Below are 19,206 nucleotides of genomic sequence, written 5' to 3'. Positions count from 1 at the left end.
ACATGCTTATTGCCACGAGAGACATCCTGGAAAACCGTGCATTTCCCTGGTTCATTCAGCACATTCAGTCACACACTGAGCTCCCCGGAACCCTAGCTGAGGGTAATGCTACTGCGAACTCCGCGCTCACGGTCCATGTCTTGAGCTATGACATCGACCAGGCCCGTGTACTCCATGCTAAATTTCACGTCAGCACAATCCCTTCAACAGCTTTTCCCCTCACTTTCTGCGCAACAGTGCAAACACTTCACACATATTTGCACTCAGTGTGGACCCCTTCTTCTGATAGGCCTGCTACAACCACAGGGAGTAAATCCACATGGCCTACAACCTAATGCCATCTGGCAAATGGACGTTACACACTCCCCTGGCTTTGGTAGTTTCAAGTATCTTCATGTCATTGTGGATGCATACTCCAAATTTGTCCATGCTTCCGCCCTCTCTGGAGAAAAGGCAAAACATGCCATCTCCACCTGCCTCCAAGTATTCAATACTATGGGGGTACCATCGGCTATAAAAACAGACAATGGGCCTTGTTACTCATCAAAGGCTTTCCAGCAGTTTTGTGCTGATTGACACATAACTCACAAAACTGGCTTTCCCTACAACCCCCAAGGACCAGCCATAGTTGAGTGCACAAATCATATACTCAAACAGCAAATAAAAAACTGGAGAAGCAATTCCCAGTTGGGTGCCCCCGGGATTGTCTCAACAAGGCCCTCGTCACCTTAAACTTTCTGACCTTTGATGCTCACCAGTGCTCACCCGCGGTAAAGCACTGGGCCAGCCTTCGGGAGGTGCCTACACCCGTCCCTCTGGTTACGTGGAGGGACCCACTAACAAACGCGTGGAAGGGTCCACACCCACTCTTAACCCAAGGGTGAGGTTTTGCTTGTCTTTCCAGAAAACGCAGACCAGCCCCTGTGGATCCCTAGTCGGCTGATCAAGCCCACCGTGTCTAATGGACGAGCTCCCGCAAACCCTGCGTCAACATGAACCGCAAGTATCTTTTTCAACCTTTTCACCATTCTCTCTCCTCTCGTTCTTGCTTCTGCTTCTCCCCGATGCCTCCCTCCAATATACACCCTTCTCTTCCAACCCCCACCAGCCTTGGAAATGGACCCTAGCACGATGGGAAGATTCCAAAATCGTGCAGACCCAGGTTACAACAGGCCGCCGCTCCTTCCTTGTTTATGCCTGTGATCTAGTTCTGCTTCCAGAGGGCACACCATGCCTTAACAAGCCCAATACTACATGTGCCTGTCCTCAAACCCTGGAAAACGATATTGCAATGCTCCCAACCAATACTACTGCGCATACTGGGGATGTGAAACACTAGCCACTACTTGGAAACCTCCCTCCACTGATCGTTACCTAACTCTAACATGGACCCCTTTTGGATGCAAACCCAGCGACCACTCCATCAATCATCTATACGATAAATCAAACTGTGAAAAACTGAACCTTACCATACAGCTCCCTACTGATCCCTCTTGCCTGATCGGCTGAACATGGGGCTTCAGATATTACTTGTATGGGGTAGACCCAGGGGGTCTTATCGTAATAAAAAAGGAAGCAATGCAGCAGACATCTGCCACTGGGCCCAATAGAGTACTCGTACCCCTGCTTCAGGCTGTTCCTTCTCCCAATCCCCCTCCCATCTCAACACTATCGCCCTTAAACAAAACAAGCTCTTCCTCTGCCCCCACCCCTCTACCCCACTCTGGCCAGTGCTCCAAGCAGCCTTCCTTTCATTGAACTCCTCCTTTCCTAACCTTACTCACAGTTGTTGGCTGTGTGTCACCGCCTAGCCTCCTTATTATGATGCCATAGCTATTAATGCCTCGTTTACTACTTCCCATGAAGACGATCCCTCCCAATGTCCTTGGACTAACAAAAAAATCGGTCTCACCATGCAATCCGTTCTTCACTTTGGGTATTGCATTGGCAACGTCTCTGCCTCCCTGAATACGGTCTGTGCTCAATTGTCCTCTCCATCACACAGTAAATACTATATTCCCCCAGTAGGGATGACATGGCTGTGCTCTTCCACAGGGCTTACCCCTTGTATAGCGATAAAAGCCCTCACGGAGACAGGAGAACTGTGTGTCTTAGTGACTGTGTTGCCCCATGTCCTCTTCCATAAAGAAGAGGACCTTTATCAATACTGGGACGCACGGCTTCCAGCCATGCTAAGAGAAAAAAGAGAACTCGTCACGGCCATTACTCTTGCCTCTCTTTTCGGCATAGCTGGCCTAGGCGCCAGCATAGCCTCTATCACCCTCCAACAACAAGGCCTCTCCAGCTTAAGAGCTGCGGTAGACGAAGACCTAACCCACATTGAAAGCTCCATCACCCACCTCGAAAAATCCCTTACGTTCCTATCAGAAGTCGTTCTCCAAAACAGGAGAGGCTTAGACCTGCTTTTCCTCAAGCAAGGAGGACTCTGTGCCACCTTAGGCAAGGAATGTTGTTTTTACACCAATCATTCAGGTGTAATTAAGGAGTCCATGACCAAACTCAGGGAAGGACTTGTGATCCGTAAGCATGAGCGGGACGCCCAAGAGACCTGGAACCAACAATTATTCTATAAATCTCCATGGCTAACCACCCTAATCTCTTCTATTCTGGGACCCTTTTCATCCTCCTTCTCCTGATATCTATAGGATCATGTGTAATTAAGCACCTCCTAGCTTTCGTTAAAGCACGAGTTAATGATCTCCACCTTACGGTGCTTATGCAGCAATATCAACCTATTCCTTCCCCTAGCTCTATGTACAATGATGCTGTAACCAAAGTATGACAAACCCCCTAGCTTGAAGGCCTGTTGCATCAATGCCTACTAAATCGTTTGTTTAAGATTCATTGCAGATGCGGCTGAGAGGGAATTAAGCGCTGGAGAAGTTGAAGATTTTATCGTGAGCTGCCGTCAACAACCCCCTGTGCACCCTTCCCCCCTGCTCTCCCACCAGCTGCTGTGTAACCCTGAGTCCCAAGGGAGTCCTCGGGCTCCTTCAGGCCCCCATCGCCCTCCCGAATACCGGTGGTTTTTGGCCTACCCCCTCCCACATGCACTCCCATTGTCTGGGCTTTGGCTTTGTCATAAAGTAGCATTGCCTGCATATCCATGGTCTCCATAATAGCCAACCTAAGCTGTGCATCTCAGTCCTCCTGTGTGATGATCAGCAGGCAGCCAGTGACGGGTAAGACCTCCTGGGGAGGCAACGTAAGACAGGCGCTGCTGCCCCTCACTTCCGGTGGCTTAGCTGGTAGCCAAAGATGGGTAAGACCTCCAGAGGAGGCAACCTAAGACAGGCACAGTTACCCTGAAAGCTAAAAAACAAAAAAGGAGGAATTGTTGGAGAAGCCATAAAATATCACTCACATGGCTGCCGTGGCTGATGCAAGGCAACACAAAATGGCTGACCTTAAATCTGCCCTCCACCCTAGCAACAACAGTGACCAATCCCAGCCTGCCACGTGTCCCTGCATGCTCCCAACCTATATAAGCCTGTGCACCTCCTCAAAAAAGCAGACATCTTCCACTCACCCCTGAGGGTTGTCTCCTGAGTTGTGTGCTGTGTGCTGTGTGCTGTGTGCTCTGTGTCTGTGTGACTGACTCAGTATGGCCACTTACCCACAGCCATCAGCTAACCAGCCATCAGCTACCCAATATAAATTTCTTGAGTTGTCCTGCATGCAGGTTTACCTGACACCAGCTGTCTCCACCATGTCACCCACGTTCACTCCCAACAAGATCAAAAATCACATACATGAGATGAACCAGTAGGGAAGTTGGTGCCTCCTCAACTTTGGCCCCAAATATTAAGCCCCTGGGTCAGTCTCCAAAAATGGTTTCGTGTTGACATTGCCAAGACAACTGTCTTGGTTTGGAAGGGTCTAAGATTAGGGTAAAACTGAGCATTCAGAACAGACAGGCCCTGACTGTTCTACTTCTGCCTGAACATCAAAGCCCTTACGACCACCCAGAGACATGAAGAAGCAGAAAAACATTAAACACAGTAGAAATATCACTTTTGAAGAGCTATACAACATTGCCTGACAGGTGCAACATCATTATTTAGGTAAAGAACATTCTGGAAACATTAAAGAGATTCTGGGGACTAACCAGTCTGTGAAAAGCAATGCTGATGGCCTCTATCATCATAACATTATAGATGATATCAGGAGTGGTGAAATTCCCACATAGTTAAGAACTATAATGGAAAATACATCAATAAAAGCACAATTAGCAACCAAGAAAAAAAGAAAAATGTGACTACTTATGCGTATATATGACAAAATAGGTGTGAAACTTGTACAATGAAAACTAGAAAACATTCAAAGATGAATTAAAGAAAATCTAAATAAATAGAGAAATATACCACGTTTATGGGTAAGACAGCTTAACATTGTTAAGATGCCATTTCTTCCCAATTGATCTTTAAACTGGTTCTTTTTTTTTTTTTTTTGTAGAAATTGACAAGCCTATTCTGAAATTCATACGGAAATGCAAGGACCTGGATTAGCAAAAACAATGAAAAATAAGAACAAAATTAGAGGACTAAGTATAAATGAATCAAAACTTATTACAAGGCAGAGTAAGTCACACAGAGTAATGCTCACGCAAATATAGCAAACAGATCAACAGAATGAAATAGAGTCGAAATACAAATGGATCTCTCATTGTTGACAAAGGTAAAAGGCAATTCAATGGAGAAAGGATCTTGTTTTCAACAAATTTGTCGAAACAACTAGGTATACACATTCAAAAAAAAAACAAAAACCTTTATGCTCTGTATCATTTGCAAAGCAAATGCAAAATGGATCACACCCCAAATGTCAATCCTAAAACTGTTAGGCTTCTAGAAGAAAACATATGATAAGACCCGTGTCACCTTCAGTTAGACAAAGATTTATTGGATAAAACAGCAAAAGTACAATCCATAAAATAATAACCTGATAAAATGGACTTAACCAAATTTAAAATTACCTGTTCATCATAACTAAAGAACAGAATGAATAAACAAGTCCCAGGCTGGGAAAAAAAAAAAAAAATTGGATAGCTGTTAAAGCATTGGCATCCAGAATATATAAACTCTCAAAATTTAACAACAAGAAAACAAACAACCTAATTAAAAAATGTACAAAACATTAAAACAGATACTTCATAACAGAAGTTTTATTAATGGCAAATTGGCACATGAAAATACACTCAATATCATTATTCATTAGGGCCAATGTAAGTTTAAAAACAAGATACTATCATACATGTATTAAAATAGCTAAAAAATTTAGAAGACAGATTACATAGAGCGTTGCTGAGGATGTGAAGGAAATGAAACACTCAACTACTGGTAAGAATATAAAATGGAACAATTTTTTTCAGTGTAGCAATATTTCAAAACATTAAGCATACACCTGCTCATTAAACAATCCACTCCTTGGTATCTTAACTCCAGATAAATGAAAGCATTTGTCCAATCAAAGACTTATATAGGAATGTACATAGCAGCAGCTTTATTTGTAATGGCCAAACACTGCAAACAACCTAAAAGCCTTTCAACAAATGAATAGCTAGGAAATTGTGGTTTATCCATACAATGGAACACAATACTTAGCAATAAAATAAATGAGAAATTAACACTCACCTCACTCCAACAGGGATGAATCTTAAAATAATCATTTTGAGTAAGAGAAGCCACATTAAAAAACACATTCTAAAAGAAAGGGAGGGGTAAGGGGTATGGTATGTATGAATTTTTTCCTGTTGTCTTTTTAGTTCTTTTCCTGAATTGATGCAAATGTTCTAAGAAATGATCATGATGATGAATATGCAACTATGTGATGATATTGTGAATTACTGATTATATATGTAGAACAGAATGATCATATGTTAAGAATGTTTGTGTTTCCTTGTTGTCATATATTTTTTTAAATTTTCAAATTAATAAACATTTTTAAAGTACATTCTACTGATTCCATTTATACAAAATTCAAGAAAACACAAATGAATCTATAGTGACAGAAAACAGATCATGATTACTAGCCTGAAGTTGTGTGTACCCCAGAAAAACATGTTCTTAAATCTAATCTATTTCTCTAGATTGAACCCATTTTAAGTAGGACCTTTCGACGAGGTTACTTAAGTTTAGTTGTGCCCCACTTCAATCAGGATGAGCCTTAATCCTATTACCGGAATCTTTTATAAATGGAATGAAATTCAAACAAAAAGAGAAAGACATGAAGTAAGAAGCTGGAAGCAATGAAACCCAAAAGAGAAGTGAGAAACTAGGAGATGCCACCATCTGCCTTGCCATGTGGTAGAAGAGCCAAGGGTAGCTACCAGCCAGTCTTTGGGAAGAAAGTGTTGCCTTGTTGATGCCTTGATTTGGACATTTTCATGGCCTTAAAACCGTAATCAAAGGGTGTATGGGTGGTTTAGTGGTAGAATGACTGCCTTTCATGTGGGAGACCCCATTTGATTCATTTTGATTCCCCCCCCCCAAAAAAAAATTAAAACAACAATAACAGCAAACAAAACTTTAAGCTAATAAATTCTCATTACTAAAGCCAACTCATTTCATGGTATTTGCCTTGAGCAGGCTAGGAAACTAAAACAACTATGCAGGGAAGATGGAGGGGGGCAGGTGGGAAAAATTACCAAGGGGTATAGAAAACCTTTGGTATGACAGATAGATCCATCACCTCGATTGTGGTGAAAGTTTCAGAGATTTATACATATGCCAACACTTAAATAAACTTGCACTTCAAATATGTGTAATTTATGGTATTCTATTACACCTCAATAAAGCTAGTAAAAAGCAAAAAAGTACAATAATATCCAGATTGAATAAACTGCAAAGGTGAAAAATGATGGGCTTTGCATTGAGATTTGCTGAAACTGTCATACTGAATTTCATTTAATAGTCTCTCTAGTTTCATATATGTTTAAAATTTACCTTTTATGGGTAGAAAGAAAACCACACATCATAGTTTCTAGCAATTTTTGAAAGTTGGCCTATGATAAAGTTCATATCAAAATTTCTCTGTTTTAAAAGAATAGGAAGTTTTAATTTTATTTGTGTAAGTAGGTAGAGAAAAACAATATCAATACAATTATTTTATTAGAGTTAATTATAATTATGTTCAAATAATTATTATTTTATTATAAAAATTATAATAAAAGTAATGTAAGGCATCTCCTGGAAGTTTTCCCTTTGAATCAACCAGTAAAAGAACATTCTGGAGTAGAAAGAGATTGAAGGAGGACTCCACAAATGCTGAGTCAAAGAAAAAGAAAAACAATTTCCAAGATTAGGTAGGAAATTTTCTTCCAGGATTCTCCAGTCTGAAGCCTTCCCCCTCATTCAGTCCCACACAACCTGAGAGTCATACAGAAACAGCACAGCATGGGTCCCTCCTGCCTCTGATACAGACTACAGTACCACTTACAGCAGCAAGTTAGAAACTCTCACATAGCCAGGTACAGGACCACAAGCACACAGAGACCCAGGGTACATACCAGCACAAGCAGCTGAGGTATGCCACATACAAAATGGTCCCCAAGGGGGGACGAAGAGAGAGAGAGAGAGAGAGAGAGAGAGAGAGAAAGAACTAGAAACAGAAAGAGAGAGAGAGAGACCACAGAAGAACTGTTGCCCAGAGGTGTGCACACTCAATCCGTTCTCTGACGGTGGGACCACCTGAGGGTGGGGGCAGCGCAGGGAACTGAGCTGCTGTAGACAGACCAGGTCCTAGAACTGAAGAGTATAAGGGAACGGGCATACTACATTAGGGAGAGAATTTAAAGAAATCACAGGAGCTGAGGGAAAAATTCTTCAAAAAACCTGTTTCATATAGATCAAGATTCCCGGAGAAGGAAAGGAAGCTATCTGCTGGAGATGAAACAATCGAAAAAAAAAGTGTAATCTTAAAAACTGTACTGAATATCCAGCTAGAAATTGACTAAGAAGAGGTGAGAAAAGCTGAACAAATACAGACTATTCTAAAGGTCTAGAGTAAGTTGTTTTTTTTGCTTGTTTGTCTTTTTTAAATGGCTCCTCTGTATGCTCAAAGAGATAAAAGAAACCATAGAGAAAGAGCAAAAAGATATCACAAAAATGATGAATGAAAAATGTGAAAATATCAATAAAGAGAGAGACATTTTTAAAAGGCACAGAACTGAAATGTTTGAGTTGAAGACCGAAATAACTGAAATGAAAAATTCTCTTTTGGTTTTCAACAGTAGATTGGAGCTGGCATAAGAAAGAATCAGTGACGTCTAAAACAAGAAAGCGGCAATGATTCAGACGAGGGACAGAAAAAAATAAAGAACGAAAAGAATACACAGAACCTAAAAGGTATGTGGGGCACCATCAGGTATACCAAAATTCACATGACAGGAATCCCAGGGGAGAAGAAAGACAGAAAAGGACAGAAGGAATATTCAAAGAAATAATTGCAGGAAACCCAAAATTTAACAAAAGATGTGAATATACACATTCCAGAAACCCAACGAGCCTCAAACAGGATAAACTCAAAGAAAACCATGCTCAGACACATGGTAGATAAATTATAAATGCCAAAGACAGACAGAGACTTCTGAAAGCTGCATGAGAAAAGCAACTTATTATGTACATGTGAGTTCTAATAAAAGTAACTACTAATTTCTTGTCAGAAACCAGGGAGGAAAGAAGATGGAGGGATAAAATATTTAAGGGGCTGAAAGAATTATGGATCTGGGAGCAAACAGTCTTTCAAGAATAAGGGGGAGATTTAGATGTTAAGTTAAAAGTTAAACAAAAGCTTAAGGAGCTGGTCACCATTATAACTGCTTACAAACAAAGGTAAAGGGAGTTTTTCCAACTGAAAGGAAAGGATACCAGATAGTGGATTAAACTGGTATAAAGAAATAGAGAACACCAGTAAAGGTAATAACGATTTTGATAATTATAATATTTTTCAGTCTATAGCTCCATTTTCTCTTCTTCCAGGTTCTAAAGTGAAAATATATAAATGGTTATGGCAAATCTGGGAGGGCAATGGTGGCTCAGTGGCAGAGTTCTCGCCTGCCATACCGGAGACCCAGGTTTGGTTCCTGATACCTGGCCATGTAAAAAAATAAAATAAAATAAAATAAAAAAGTGTTTTGACAAATCTATGGTTTGTGACATACAAGGTATAAAGATATAATTTTCCAGTTCACATGGTTTTTCAATACTTAGTTTCTGAGGAACCACCAAACTGTCTTCCAAAGCAGCTGAACCATTTTACATTGCCACCAGCTTGGTAATGTACGATGGTGGTGGAAGCAAATCATTTTGAACATAATTAACAGCACTGAAATATGTATATCTTAGCTGATTAAAAGGGTAAATGTCAGATTGTATATATGGTAAAAAAAAAAAAAATCCATGGAACTATACTATATAAACAATGAACCCTAAGTTAAGCCATGGACTATAGTTAATAGTACAAATACAAAAATGTGTTATCATCAATCATAACAAGTGTTCTACACCAATGCATGGTGTTAATAATAGGGTGGTGTCATGGTTAGGGACAGGTGTCAACTTGGCCAAGTTGTGGTACCTGGTCATCTGATTGGGCAAGCGCTGGCCTGTCTGTTGCAATGAGGACATTTCATAGGATTAGGTCATGATCACGTCAGCTACATCCACAGCTGATTCCATTTGTAATCAGCCAAAGGGGAGTGTCTTCTGCAATTAGTGATGCTAAATGCAATCATGGGAAGCCTTTTAAGGAGGACTCAGAGGAGACAGGTTCCATTCCTGCTTTGGCTGGTGAGCCTCTCCTGTGGAGTGCGTCCAGGCTATCCATTGGAGTCATCGGCTTCGCAGCCTGCCCTGTGGATTTTGGACTCTGCGTTCCTACGGTCACGTGAGACACTTTCATAAATTTTATATTTGCAAGTGTTCCCTGTTGATTCTGTTTCTCTAGAGGACCCTAACTAATACAGGTGGTGTATGGGAATCCTGTATTTTATGCATAATTGTTCTGTAAACTCACAACTTCTCTAATAAACAACAACAAAGCCCACATATATATATATATATATATATATATATATATATAATTTGTAAGAAGTACAACAAGAAGGTGAGGGGGTGGGAGTATAGGAAAATTATATGTGCATGCTACTGAAGATAAGTTGGTATCAAATTAAAAGCAATTGTTATAGATTTAGGATGTTAAGTTTAAGTCCCATGTTAACCAAAAAAAAAAAAAAAATCTGAAAAATATATACAGAAAGATATGAGGAGAACCTCAAAATAGCACATTACAAAGAAATAAACATTAAAGTACACAATATTGGTATCCCTAGCTTGAACTCTCACAAATACACAGACATGCACGTACACAGACAGAATTTTAGCAGTGTTATAGGACAAAAGACATCTGAGAGTTCACTTCCCAGACCATGTACCCAAAAAAAAAAAAAAAAAGACAACGAATACCTTAGATAAGAATCCTAACATAAGCAGAGAGAGGAGAGACAATATTGAGTGAAATTCCACACCTTTTAAACAAAAACATTAAGATTAAAATCATAGACTATTAAAATCCAAAAGCTTGCCTCAAGACAGTAAAGCTGTCATGAGTTTCATTCTACATTCTAACTGGGAGACAAGGACCAATGTGGTTAATAAATGCTAAATGTTATTTATAATAACTACACAGTATTTTATTCCATGTAGCTAGGACCCTAAAAGAGAAAACTGGATTCACTTATGTTTCTTAAAGGAACCTTATTAACTCAGGATAAGAGTAAAATATTTCCTAGCTTAATTGTCCTCACATTATGAACCTGTGCTGATGGAAAAGATTACACTAATTTTGTACCCAAAAGTAAGGTTTAGGTTAAAAATGAATATTGGCTCTACTAAATTATTTCCCTTGATATTCAATAGCTTAGCTTTGAAAGAAATGAATTTTTTTCCCTCAAAAAAGAAAAATTAAACTCATTTGAAAGATTTAGTTACGGCTAAGGCATAATTGTTCTAGCTCAACAAATATGCAGTTGTCTTGTTGCTTTATCAAGTGCATTGATATAGTGCCAAAGGCATATGCAAAATAGAATTTAAAATTGAACCATTAAATTATATCTGTTATTTCTCACCCTGGAAACTCCAGAAACTTATGGGTGACAGGTTTGTCAGAAAGTACTCTTTACCAATTAAAGAAAGGACAAGCCAATCTCTGTTATGAACTGTCATCAGTAATTTAGCAGAGCTAGAAGGCAGTTCAGCTGAGTAGACAGAAAATTAAAACATGGGCAGCTCCTGATTGGAAATTTATTCATAGCTGGTAATGAAATAGCACAGTGAGAATCTCTGGCATTACTCAGTATGAGAGCTTAAATTCCAATAATTTTGATGATGGCACTTGAATCAGATATTATAGATGGTGACGGGTTTTGACATAAAGATGGGATGAAAATGAGCATCAGCAACCTATCTCTATAGGTGCTGCTTCTAAATAAGGTCAATTTTTTTTATCAACAGTAAATATAATAATTTGAAAGTTACGACAAAAAGTTTTCAAACAAGAGCCTTGGGCCTTAAGCAAACCATGTATTATTTTTTATGTTCACTTGAATGGATTTTAATATTAATCAACAGATCAACGTAAGGGATGAAAAAGGCCATACACTTTAAATATAAATTGTAGTTTCTGATTTCCTCTGGATAAGGAACAAACCCAAAATTGCAGGCTGTGTAGCTCTCATTTGCAGAGGATAAAAATGAAGGCTTGGGTTTACATGTGCATCTATATATACATGTAAGTGATGCTTAATATGTACACACACAACTAAATGAAATGTGTTATGCACATTTACAAAGAATAATAATTTATATTTTGGACTTTGTGTGCCTTTTCCACAATTTCTAATTCTTTATAATGACATTATTATTTTATATATTTTTAAATAATTGCTTATTTCAGCCATAACTCTATAAGATACAAATATGGCTAAGGAAAGTAATACTATCTCAAAATAGATGGGTATTTCAGTACATCTCTTTTGAATTAGGGGAACAGCATCTTCATTTTATGTGGGCAAAAGTTGTTCGATGCTACAATTTTAAAACATAACCCTAAAATTTATCTCACTAAAAGATGAGGTCCATGACCCACTCCTTTAAATATATGACTGACTAACCAATAGCTTACAGCAGAAATAGCACTATACCAGTTTCCAGACCTATTCCTTAAGAAACCGGAAGCCTGCCCTTACTGTCTTTTGGAACTCTCATTCTTGGAGCTATGCTCTTAGTCCATAGGTATTGAGAAAATAATCCAGGGAATTCTGGAATCCTTACCATTTCATTTATTCAAAAACCTACTTATTAAAGAAGCATTTGCTTACACGAGGTTATATAAACTGGCTTGCTAAGATTTTATCTATACTATTTAATGATGGCATAAGCAATGGAATAAACTCACATAGAAAATTCCAATTCTATAAAAATTAGAAAATGTAGATGTTGGTCATACACTTGGAATAGGTGCGTAGTCCAGGAATCGAACCCAGGTCTCCTGCATAGAATGCAAGCATTCTATCACTGAACCACCCATGCATCCCTAAAAGAAATCCATTTCAAATCCATATTTACAGAGGACTAACCCTATATGGAACAGTGCAGATAAAAACAAAAATTAGTCATAAGATATTAATAAGCTAAAACCATTCCATATATTATTTACCAAAAGTGATCACCGGAGAAAGATTAATAGTTAAATAAAAAAAGAAACCAACTATCAAATGAAAATGTTAAGTATGTCTCAGTTTCTATTAAAAAATATTCTTGAGAAAAATTATATATGCTCCCTGTCTTTAGAAAATTGGATAACTTTAAATATACTTTGAAAGGTCATGGTACAGAAAAAAATACATGATACGAAATATTTTAACAAAATAAAGAATTTTCTATAAAATGAAAACTGAAACATTGGAAAGTATTTCTTTTGTAGGGCAGAGTTCTATAGAATAGTCAACTGTCATTCATGTGGATCTGAAGCAGAAAGCTCAATTACCTGTATTCCTAGTCCACATTCTACTATAAGAGATTTACTCAGTAATGTAATGGTAGGGTCTACATCACGATATTAGCACAGGCTCAGTCCATTTTATTTGTTATAAATCCATAGTATAATAAAATAAAAATTCAGAAATGTGAAACAAATACAAAAATACCTTTACAGATGGAAATGAATTAGCCCCAAAACTCTAACTCCTCGTGAAAAATTAGGGAACCAATATGATTAATCAATTTGTATCAGTCAGACTAATGCTAGGCCTGGAACCCTGCCACCTGCTTCCTCATCTTGTAACCTTTCTCATATATTATGCTGCCTCATCTGGCATGAGTGATTTCTATATGGCTATGAAATTAAAATAATGTATAATATTAAAGAAGGAGTGAAGCAAAACAATTTTTCATGAAAAAGTCATCTAATTTACATTGAAAAATTAGAATTCTTCATTTTATGAGATATTTGCTGAAGCATTCTTCAACACTGTGAGTTTCCAGGAATGAGGATGTTTTTACATGTAGGATGTGACCGCTAAAAGAAAATTCATTAACAGTTGCACATGTATGTATTGTAAAAAATTCGCTATCCATTATTTGATACTGTGCTACAATTTATATGTCTGACAATGTATTTTCATTGTATCTATACATAGGATAAATAATACATATAGTATTTTCAATTTTTAAATTATATGCCATGTAAATCCATTTGCATTTAATTATCGAAAAACACCCTTGTCGGAGATGTGGTTAATCTTAACAAATCAACTTAATGCTAAGTCTTAGTTTACTTATCTGCAAGAAGGCCAGAACAATAGTACTTATCGTGTGCAAGCAGAGTTGCTGTCCAGATTAAGTAAGAGAAAATATGTATCTAACACACCTAATATACTTGATACTATGTCCAACACATATTACACTAAGTAAATGTGAACTATCATTATATGCATAAATTAATAACTTAGCTGCAATTAAAACATGGTAATATGTCAAAATAACAAAAAGTGAAGTATGATCTAAAATATAACTTAAAACACTATATTTCTCTACTAAAAGGAGATCTTGCTATGGTTAAATTAATATGATCACAATTAAAGTGGTCTTTAGATATTAAAAATGATACACGTTAATACTTTTAAATGGAAAGATGACCAATATATTTTAACAGGCATAAAATTTACAATACTTAAATTTAGTATAACATCGCCAATACACGCGCTATAAAAATGCTAAATTATATAATTATATCAAATATTCCTCATAAGATTAAAAACATCAAATTAATAATACATAGTGACAGTGAAAAAGTATGCCTACAACGAAATTAGTGAAATACCTTAAAGTTAAATTTAAATAAGAAAACATTTCCATAATATATGTACCTACCTGGAGTAGTCAAACAATCTGCTATCCCAGAGATCATGATGCCCTCTAGGTCCAGAATGAAAATAACAGGAATCTGTCCCATCAAACATATTCAATCCATCTTCTGAATTTTTTGAAGCATGACTGTGTACCACATCTAAGAGGACTGTAATGCCCATTGCATGAGCTGTGTCCACCAGTTCTTTCAGCTCTTCCGGTGTTCCATAACGGCTAAAGGTAAAGAACAGGAAAAACAAGATTGCATCATATTCAAAACAAACATTCAGTCATTTACTGTGCATTAGCTGTTTTACCAGCACAGTACTAGATACTTTAAATATACACATGCAGTGTGATATGATCCTTATAAAGAAGTCAAGTTATATAACATTTGTTATTAAGCAAATTTAAAAGCATTCATTCAAAAAAGCATAATTTAAATCAGGACATTAAGTGTAGATTTAATATCCCAACCAAAAACCACATTTGAATACGTAAATAGAAAAACTCAGCTTTCTATCCTCTAGAGCTTTCTATTTACTTCTCCAACCACAGCTAGAATAGGGAGCATGGTGGTTTCTGTTCACATACTGCCCATCTCTTTGAGTTTACACGGTTGGGAGAGTGGTGCGGGACTCTCAGAATATGTGTTTGAGTGTCCTTCATGCCTTGATTGAGGTAACTGCTCCTTTATCTATTCCCAAGCCAGAAAGTCTTCAGGTACCAGTGGGCCAAGAGAATGCGCCCAAACAGAAAAGTGGGTAGCTCACATGCATGTGTGTATCTGTTGAAAGCAGTCTTCTAGTCAGCATGAGATAGAAAACAAAAATTACTCTCCGGAGGAAGGCCTCTCCAAACCTATGTGAAAATCTCTATCTATACTAAAGTCTTCCATAACATCAACTTCCTGTCCTTTAAATAAGCACTTCTGATTATTTACAGTCGCCTTTCCTTGTTAGACAGTATTCTCCATGAGGGTCGGATCTGCGACATCTGGTTCTTCACGACGTAGTACAGTTTGGGGTTTACAGCAGGTGTCCTGATAGACAACTCCACGGCACCAAGAGCTATCTTTTAAAAATGCAAATATAATTACACTATTCTCTACTTATGATCATACTTGATTTACCATTGCCCTAGGGTGAAGACCACAGTCCTTATTATGGCTACTGTACTGCCTAATGCGGCTCCTTCCAATAACCTTAGCCTTATCTGATGACACTGTACCATACCCCTTCCTCTCCTTATCCCAGCCATCGAGGCTCGTGTTCTCTCATGAGGCAGATACAATGTTGGCACTTTCTCATCATGGTATCTTTAAGTATCTCTAAGCAGAATGTTCAAAGAGGCTGTTTCATTCACTTTTTCATTCAAAAATACTTACTGAGCTACCTACCTACCAGGTGCCATGACATTTTTATAGTCTGGGTGTACAGAAGGGAATAAAGTAGATATCACTCCCCCTATGAAGAGACAACAAATAAATAAGCAAAATATGTAGAATCATAAATGATGGTATGTGAGTTAAACAAAAATGAAGGATAACCTGGTAGGAGGAGTGGTTTGTTATTTTAAATAGAATCATCAGTAAAAGTTTCTTGGAGAAGGGAATATTTGAGAAAAGACATGAAGGAACAAGACGTGAATATCTAAGGATAAACGTGTTCAGAAAGAAAGCAAGTGTGTACAAGGGTGTTGAGGCAGGAATGAACTTGGAATATTTGAAGAACAGCAAATAAGCCTATGTAGCTGGAAAAGAATGGTCAAGAAAGAAAAAGATGAACCCCGAGATTCAGCTAAGGTCCAGATCACATGGGGCTTTATAAACCAATGTGAGGTCCTTGGCTTTTACTCTGAAAGAGATAGGAGATCATTAGATAGTTATAAGCAACAGAGACATATGATCTGACTTTCATTTTATAATGATAACTCTGGCCAAGGTGTTGAAAACTGTTTGTGTGTTAGTGGAAGGAGGATCGGGGAAGGGGAAGGAAAACAAGAAGAAAAAAAGAGAGAACACTTAAAAAGCTATTGAAATAAGCCAGGTAAGAAGAGATAAAGGCAACTTAGGCCAGGTTGGCAGCAATAGGGGCAGATGAAAGGGGCACATTTGGAATATATATTGAAATTATAGGTGCCTGGATTTTATGACAACTAGAGTATAAGGATAAAGAGCAAAGGGAGAATCAAGGATAATGGTAAGATATTTGATTTGAACAAGTAGAAGATGGAGATGCTATTTATTGAATTAGGGAAGATGGTTGAAGGAAGAAGTTGGAAGAGAAGCTCAAGAATTTAACATTGAGCATGTGAAGTTTGAGCTGTGTTTTAGATATTCCAATATCAAATAGAACTGTCTGAAGTCCAAAAGAGAGGGTAGTACAAAAGACTTAAATTTGGGAGTTCGCATATAGAGCACACTTAAGCCATAAGAAAGAATGATACCAAATAAGACAGCTAAGGAAATAACGAACTGAGTATAGTTACACAGGTGAATGAAACCAAGGACAGAAGACTGGGAGCTCTACAATTTAGTGGTCAGAAAGGTGAAGAGGAGCAAGAACAGGAAATAGAGAAGAAGCAATAGGTGAAGTGCAAAAAAGAGCAAGAACAGGGGAGTATGAAGTTCTTTTCTTTCCAAAGGAAAAAAAAAAGTTCCAAGAAGGTGGGAGTAACCAATTATGCTAAATGCTATTGACAGTTCATTTAACTGAACTGTCAGTTCAGTTAAGGGCTAAGAATTCACTATTAGACTTAACAATGTGAAGTTCATCAGTCCTTTCATGGGCAATTTCAGTGAAGGCATGGAAGGCCTTCTTGGAATGGTTTCAGGAAAGAACAAGAGTGGGGAAATTAGAGGCAGTAAACACAGACAACTTACTCAAGGAGAACTACTGTAAAGAGAAACAGGTAACTAGGTTAGTATCTTTTCCAGATGTTTAACATACTTTCAACCTACTGCTCACTTTACCCCTTCCCCTAGTAAACTCGTAATCATGTTACAGATTTCAGTACACATATCAGTTCACATCTGACTTAAACTGATTGGGATATCTGACAATATGCTCTCAGAATACTGTAATTTTCATCTAAGTTTTTATTATATGTAAAAATTGTGTTATGTATAATTGTTTGATTTCTGTGTATCACCACTCTCTAAGCTCCATGAGATAGAGACAATGTTGGAACTTGCTCATCACGGTATCTCTAGGTATCTAGCATATAGTTAAAACTCAATAAATATTTAAGTGAGTGGCTTGAATGCATATGAATGCATATTGTTAATGAGTTGATGTCATGGGGTGGGGGGCTGAATAGGGTTAGTATGCCCTTGTGTGTATGTGTGTTTCAACACGTTCATGCTTGAATTTGTTAGGATGATTTTGTTGAAACCTATAGCAAATGCCTTTTGCTAATGTAGCTCAACTGATTATTTCGAAGGTATTTGTTCCTTGTGGTCATAGAGGTCAGCAGCACCCTCAATTGCCTAGGAGCCCTTGGTATCTTTCTCCCTAGAGAAGCACATTCTTTGGATTTCAACCTGAGAGGAAGCTCAGCCACTCTGTGGATTGTGTATGTCCTATCTCTTGAAAGCCTCCTCATTCACCGTTCTACAAGGGTAAGTTCCTTTCCGGAAAAGGATGAGAGCTCTGAGAATAATGACTTCCAGAGGACATGGCTTTCTGAGCAAAGCTTGGACTTCCAAGCATGTGACAACTTCTGGATATCCTTTATCAGAAATCATTTCATGGAAAGCAACATTAAATCAGGGCTATTGAATGGATTGGCAAGGGCCTGGAGACAACTTGTACATACACATCTAAAGCTAATGCCAACTTATCTATATATGATTAAAGTAAAAGGTAACTTGCCTATACATCTCGAAACCACCCAAACATGCCTAAATTATGTTAGACAAGTTAGCTGAGACTCTCCAAGCTTGTACAACTGCTAAGACATTCTGACATTTTTTGAAACTGAATCTTGATCTCCATAAAACCAGGGCTTTTATTGAAGATCAATATGTTTTGTTACTTAGCATTGCATCATCCCCTTATAAGGCTTGCTTTGCTTATTGTTTTTGCTTAACTGATCATATTTTTCTTTGTGTAACCTCATTATATTTGCTAAATAAACTGCCTCTTTCTCAGGCACTTTTGTCTCAGCATACAGCATTACCCAAGTTACAAATTGTTTTCTTTTAATAATTAATGTCTCTCTTTTCTAAGTTCTTAAAATGTATCTTTGATTTGACAGGAGCAACCTCCAAGGCCAGATGGAAATGGAGAATATGACTTTACTAAAAGAAAGTGCTCAGCTTCAAGTCTGTTAACCTTTAAATCGGTTACAAACCAATGTTCAATAAAAAATAAACATTTGAAATAAAAAGCAAACATTTGCTGTTATTGTTTATTTCTGCTCAAAATAAAAATGACTATAATGAGTCTTTCACTTTACCTTGAAGCTGCAAAGAAGCTTGTGATCTGGTAACCAAAACTGGCATAGTAAGCATGCTCCATGATTGCCATCATCTGTATACAGTTGTATCCTATTTAAACAAAGGTCAAATAAAGATTAAAAATAAGTAAAGACATATAAACAGAACATCCTCGTTCTGAAGACAGGTTAAATTTTCTATATAACTGAAGTCTGATCTTTTAAAAGTCCTAGTTTAATACCTTTCACTTGTCTGACCTTCTAATACAAAATTGGATGGTTAGTTTCTTGAGATTATACTCTGACTAGCTATTTGAAATATCTTCATTTAAACAAGCAATAA

General features: G+C 37.7%; 1 protein-coding gene and 1 long non-coding RNA gene across 2 annotated transcripts in view; one reads left to right on the top strand and one right to left on the bottom strand.

Moving 5' to 3' along the window:
• Positions 1-19,206, bottom strand: part of GBE1 (1,4-alpha-glucan branching enzyme 1) — a 344,340-nt gene that overhangs the window by 159,519 nt on the left and 165,615 nt on the right. Inside the window, exons 6-7 of the mRNA XM_077118703.1 lie at positions 18,885-18,975; positions 14,448-14,657 (exon numbers count right to left, since the gene is read on the bottom strand). Coding sequence (XP_076974818.1) covers positions 14,448-14,657; positions 18,885-18,975 — 301 coding nt within the window. The remainder of the gene's footprint in view (positions 1-14,447; positions 14,658-18,884; positions 18,976-19,206) is intronic.
• LOC143648519 (uncharacterized) lies at positions 9,804-18,811 on the top strand. Its single transcript, XR_013158596.1, has 3 exons — positions 9,804-9,903; positions 17,868-18,045; positions 18,684-18,811. It is a non-coding gene; the product is annotated as an uncharacterized LOC143648519 (long non-coding RNA).

This window comes from Tamandua tetradactyla, chromosome 10 (assembly GCF_023851605.1).
Source record: "Tamandua tetradactyla isolate mTamTet1 chromosome 10, mTamTet1.pri, whole genome shotgun sequence".
In the NCBI taxonomy this organism is placed as follows: domain Eukaryota; kingdom Metazoa; phylum Chordata; class Mammalia; order Pilosa; family Myrmecophagidae; genus Tamandua; species Tamandua tetradactyla.
This window is presented reverse-complemented; position numbering and strand designations above follow the sequence as displayed.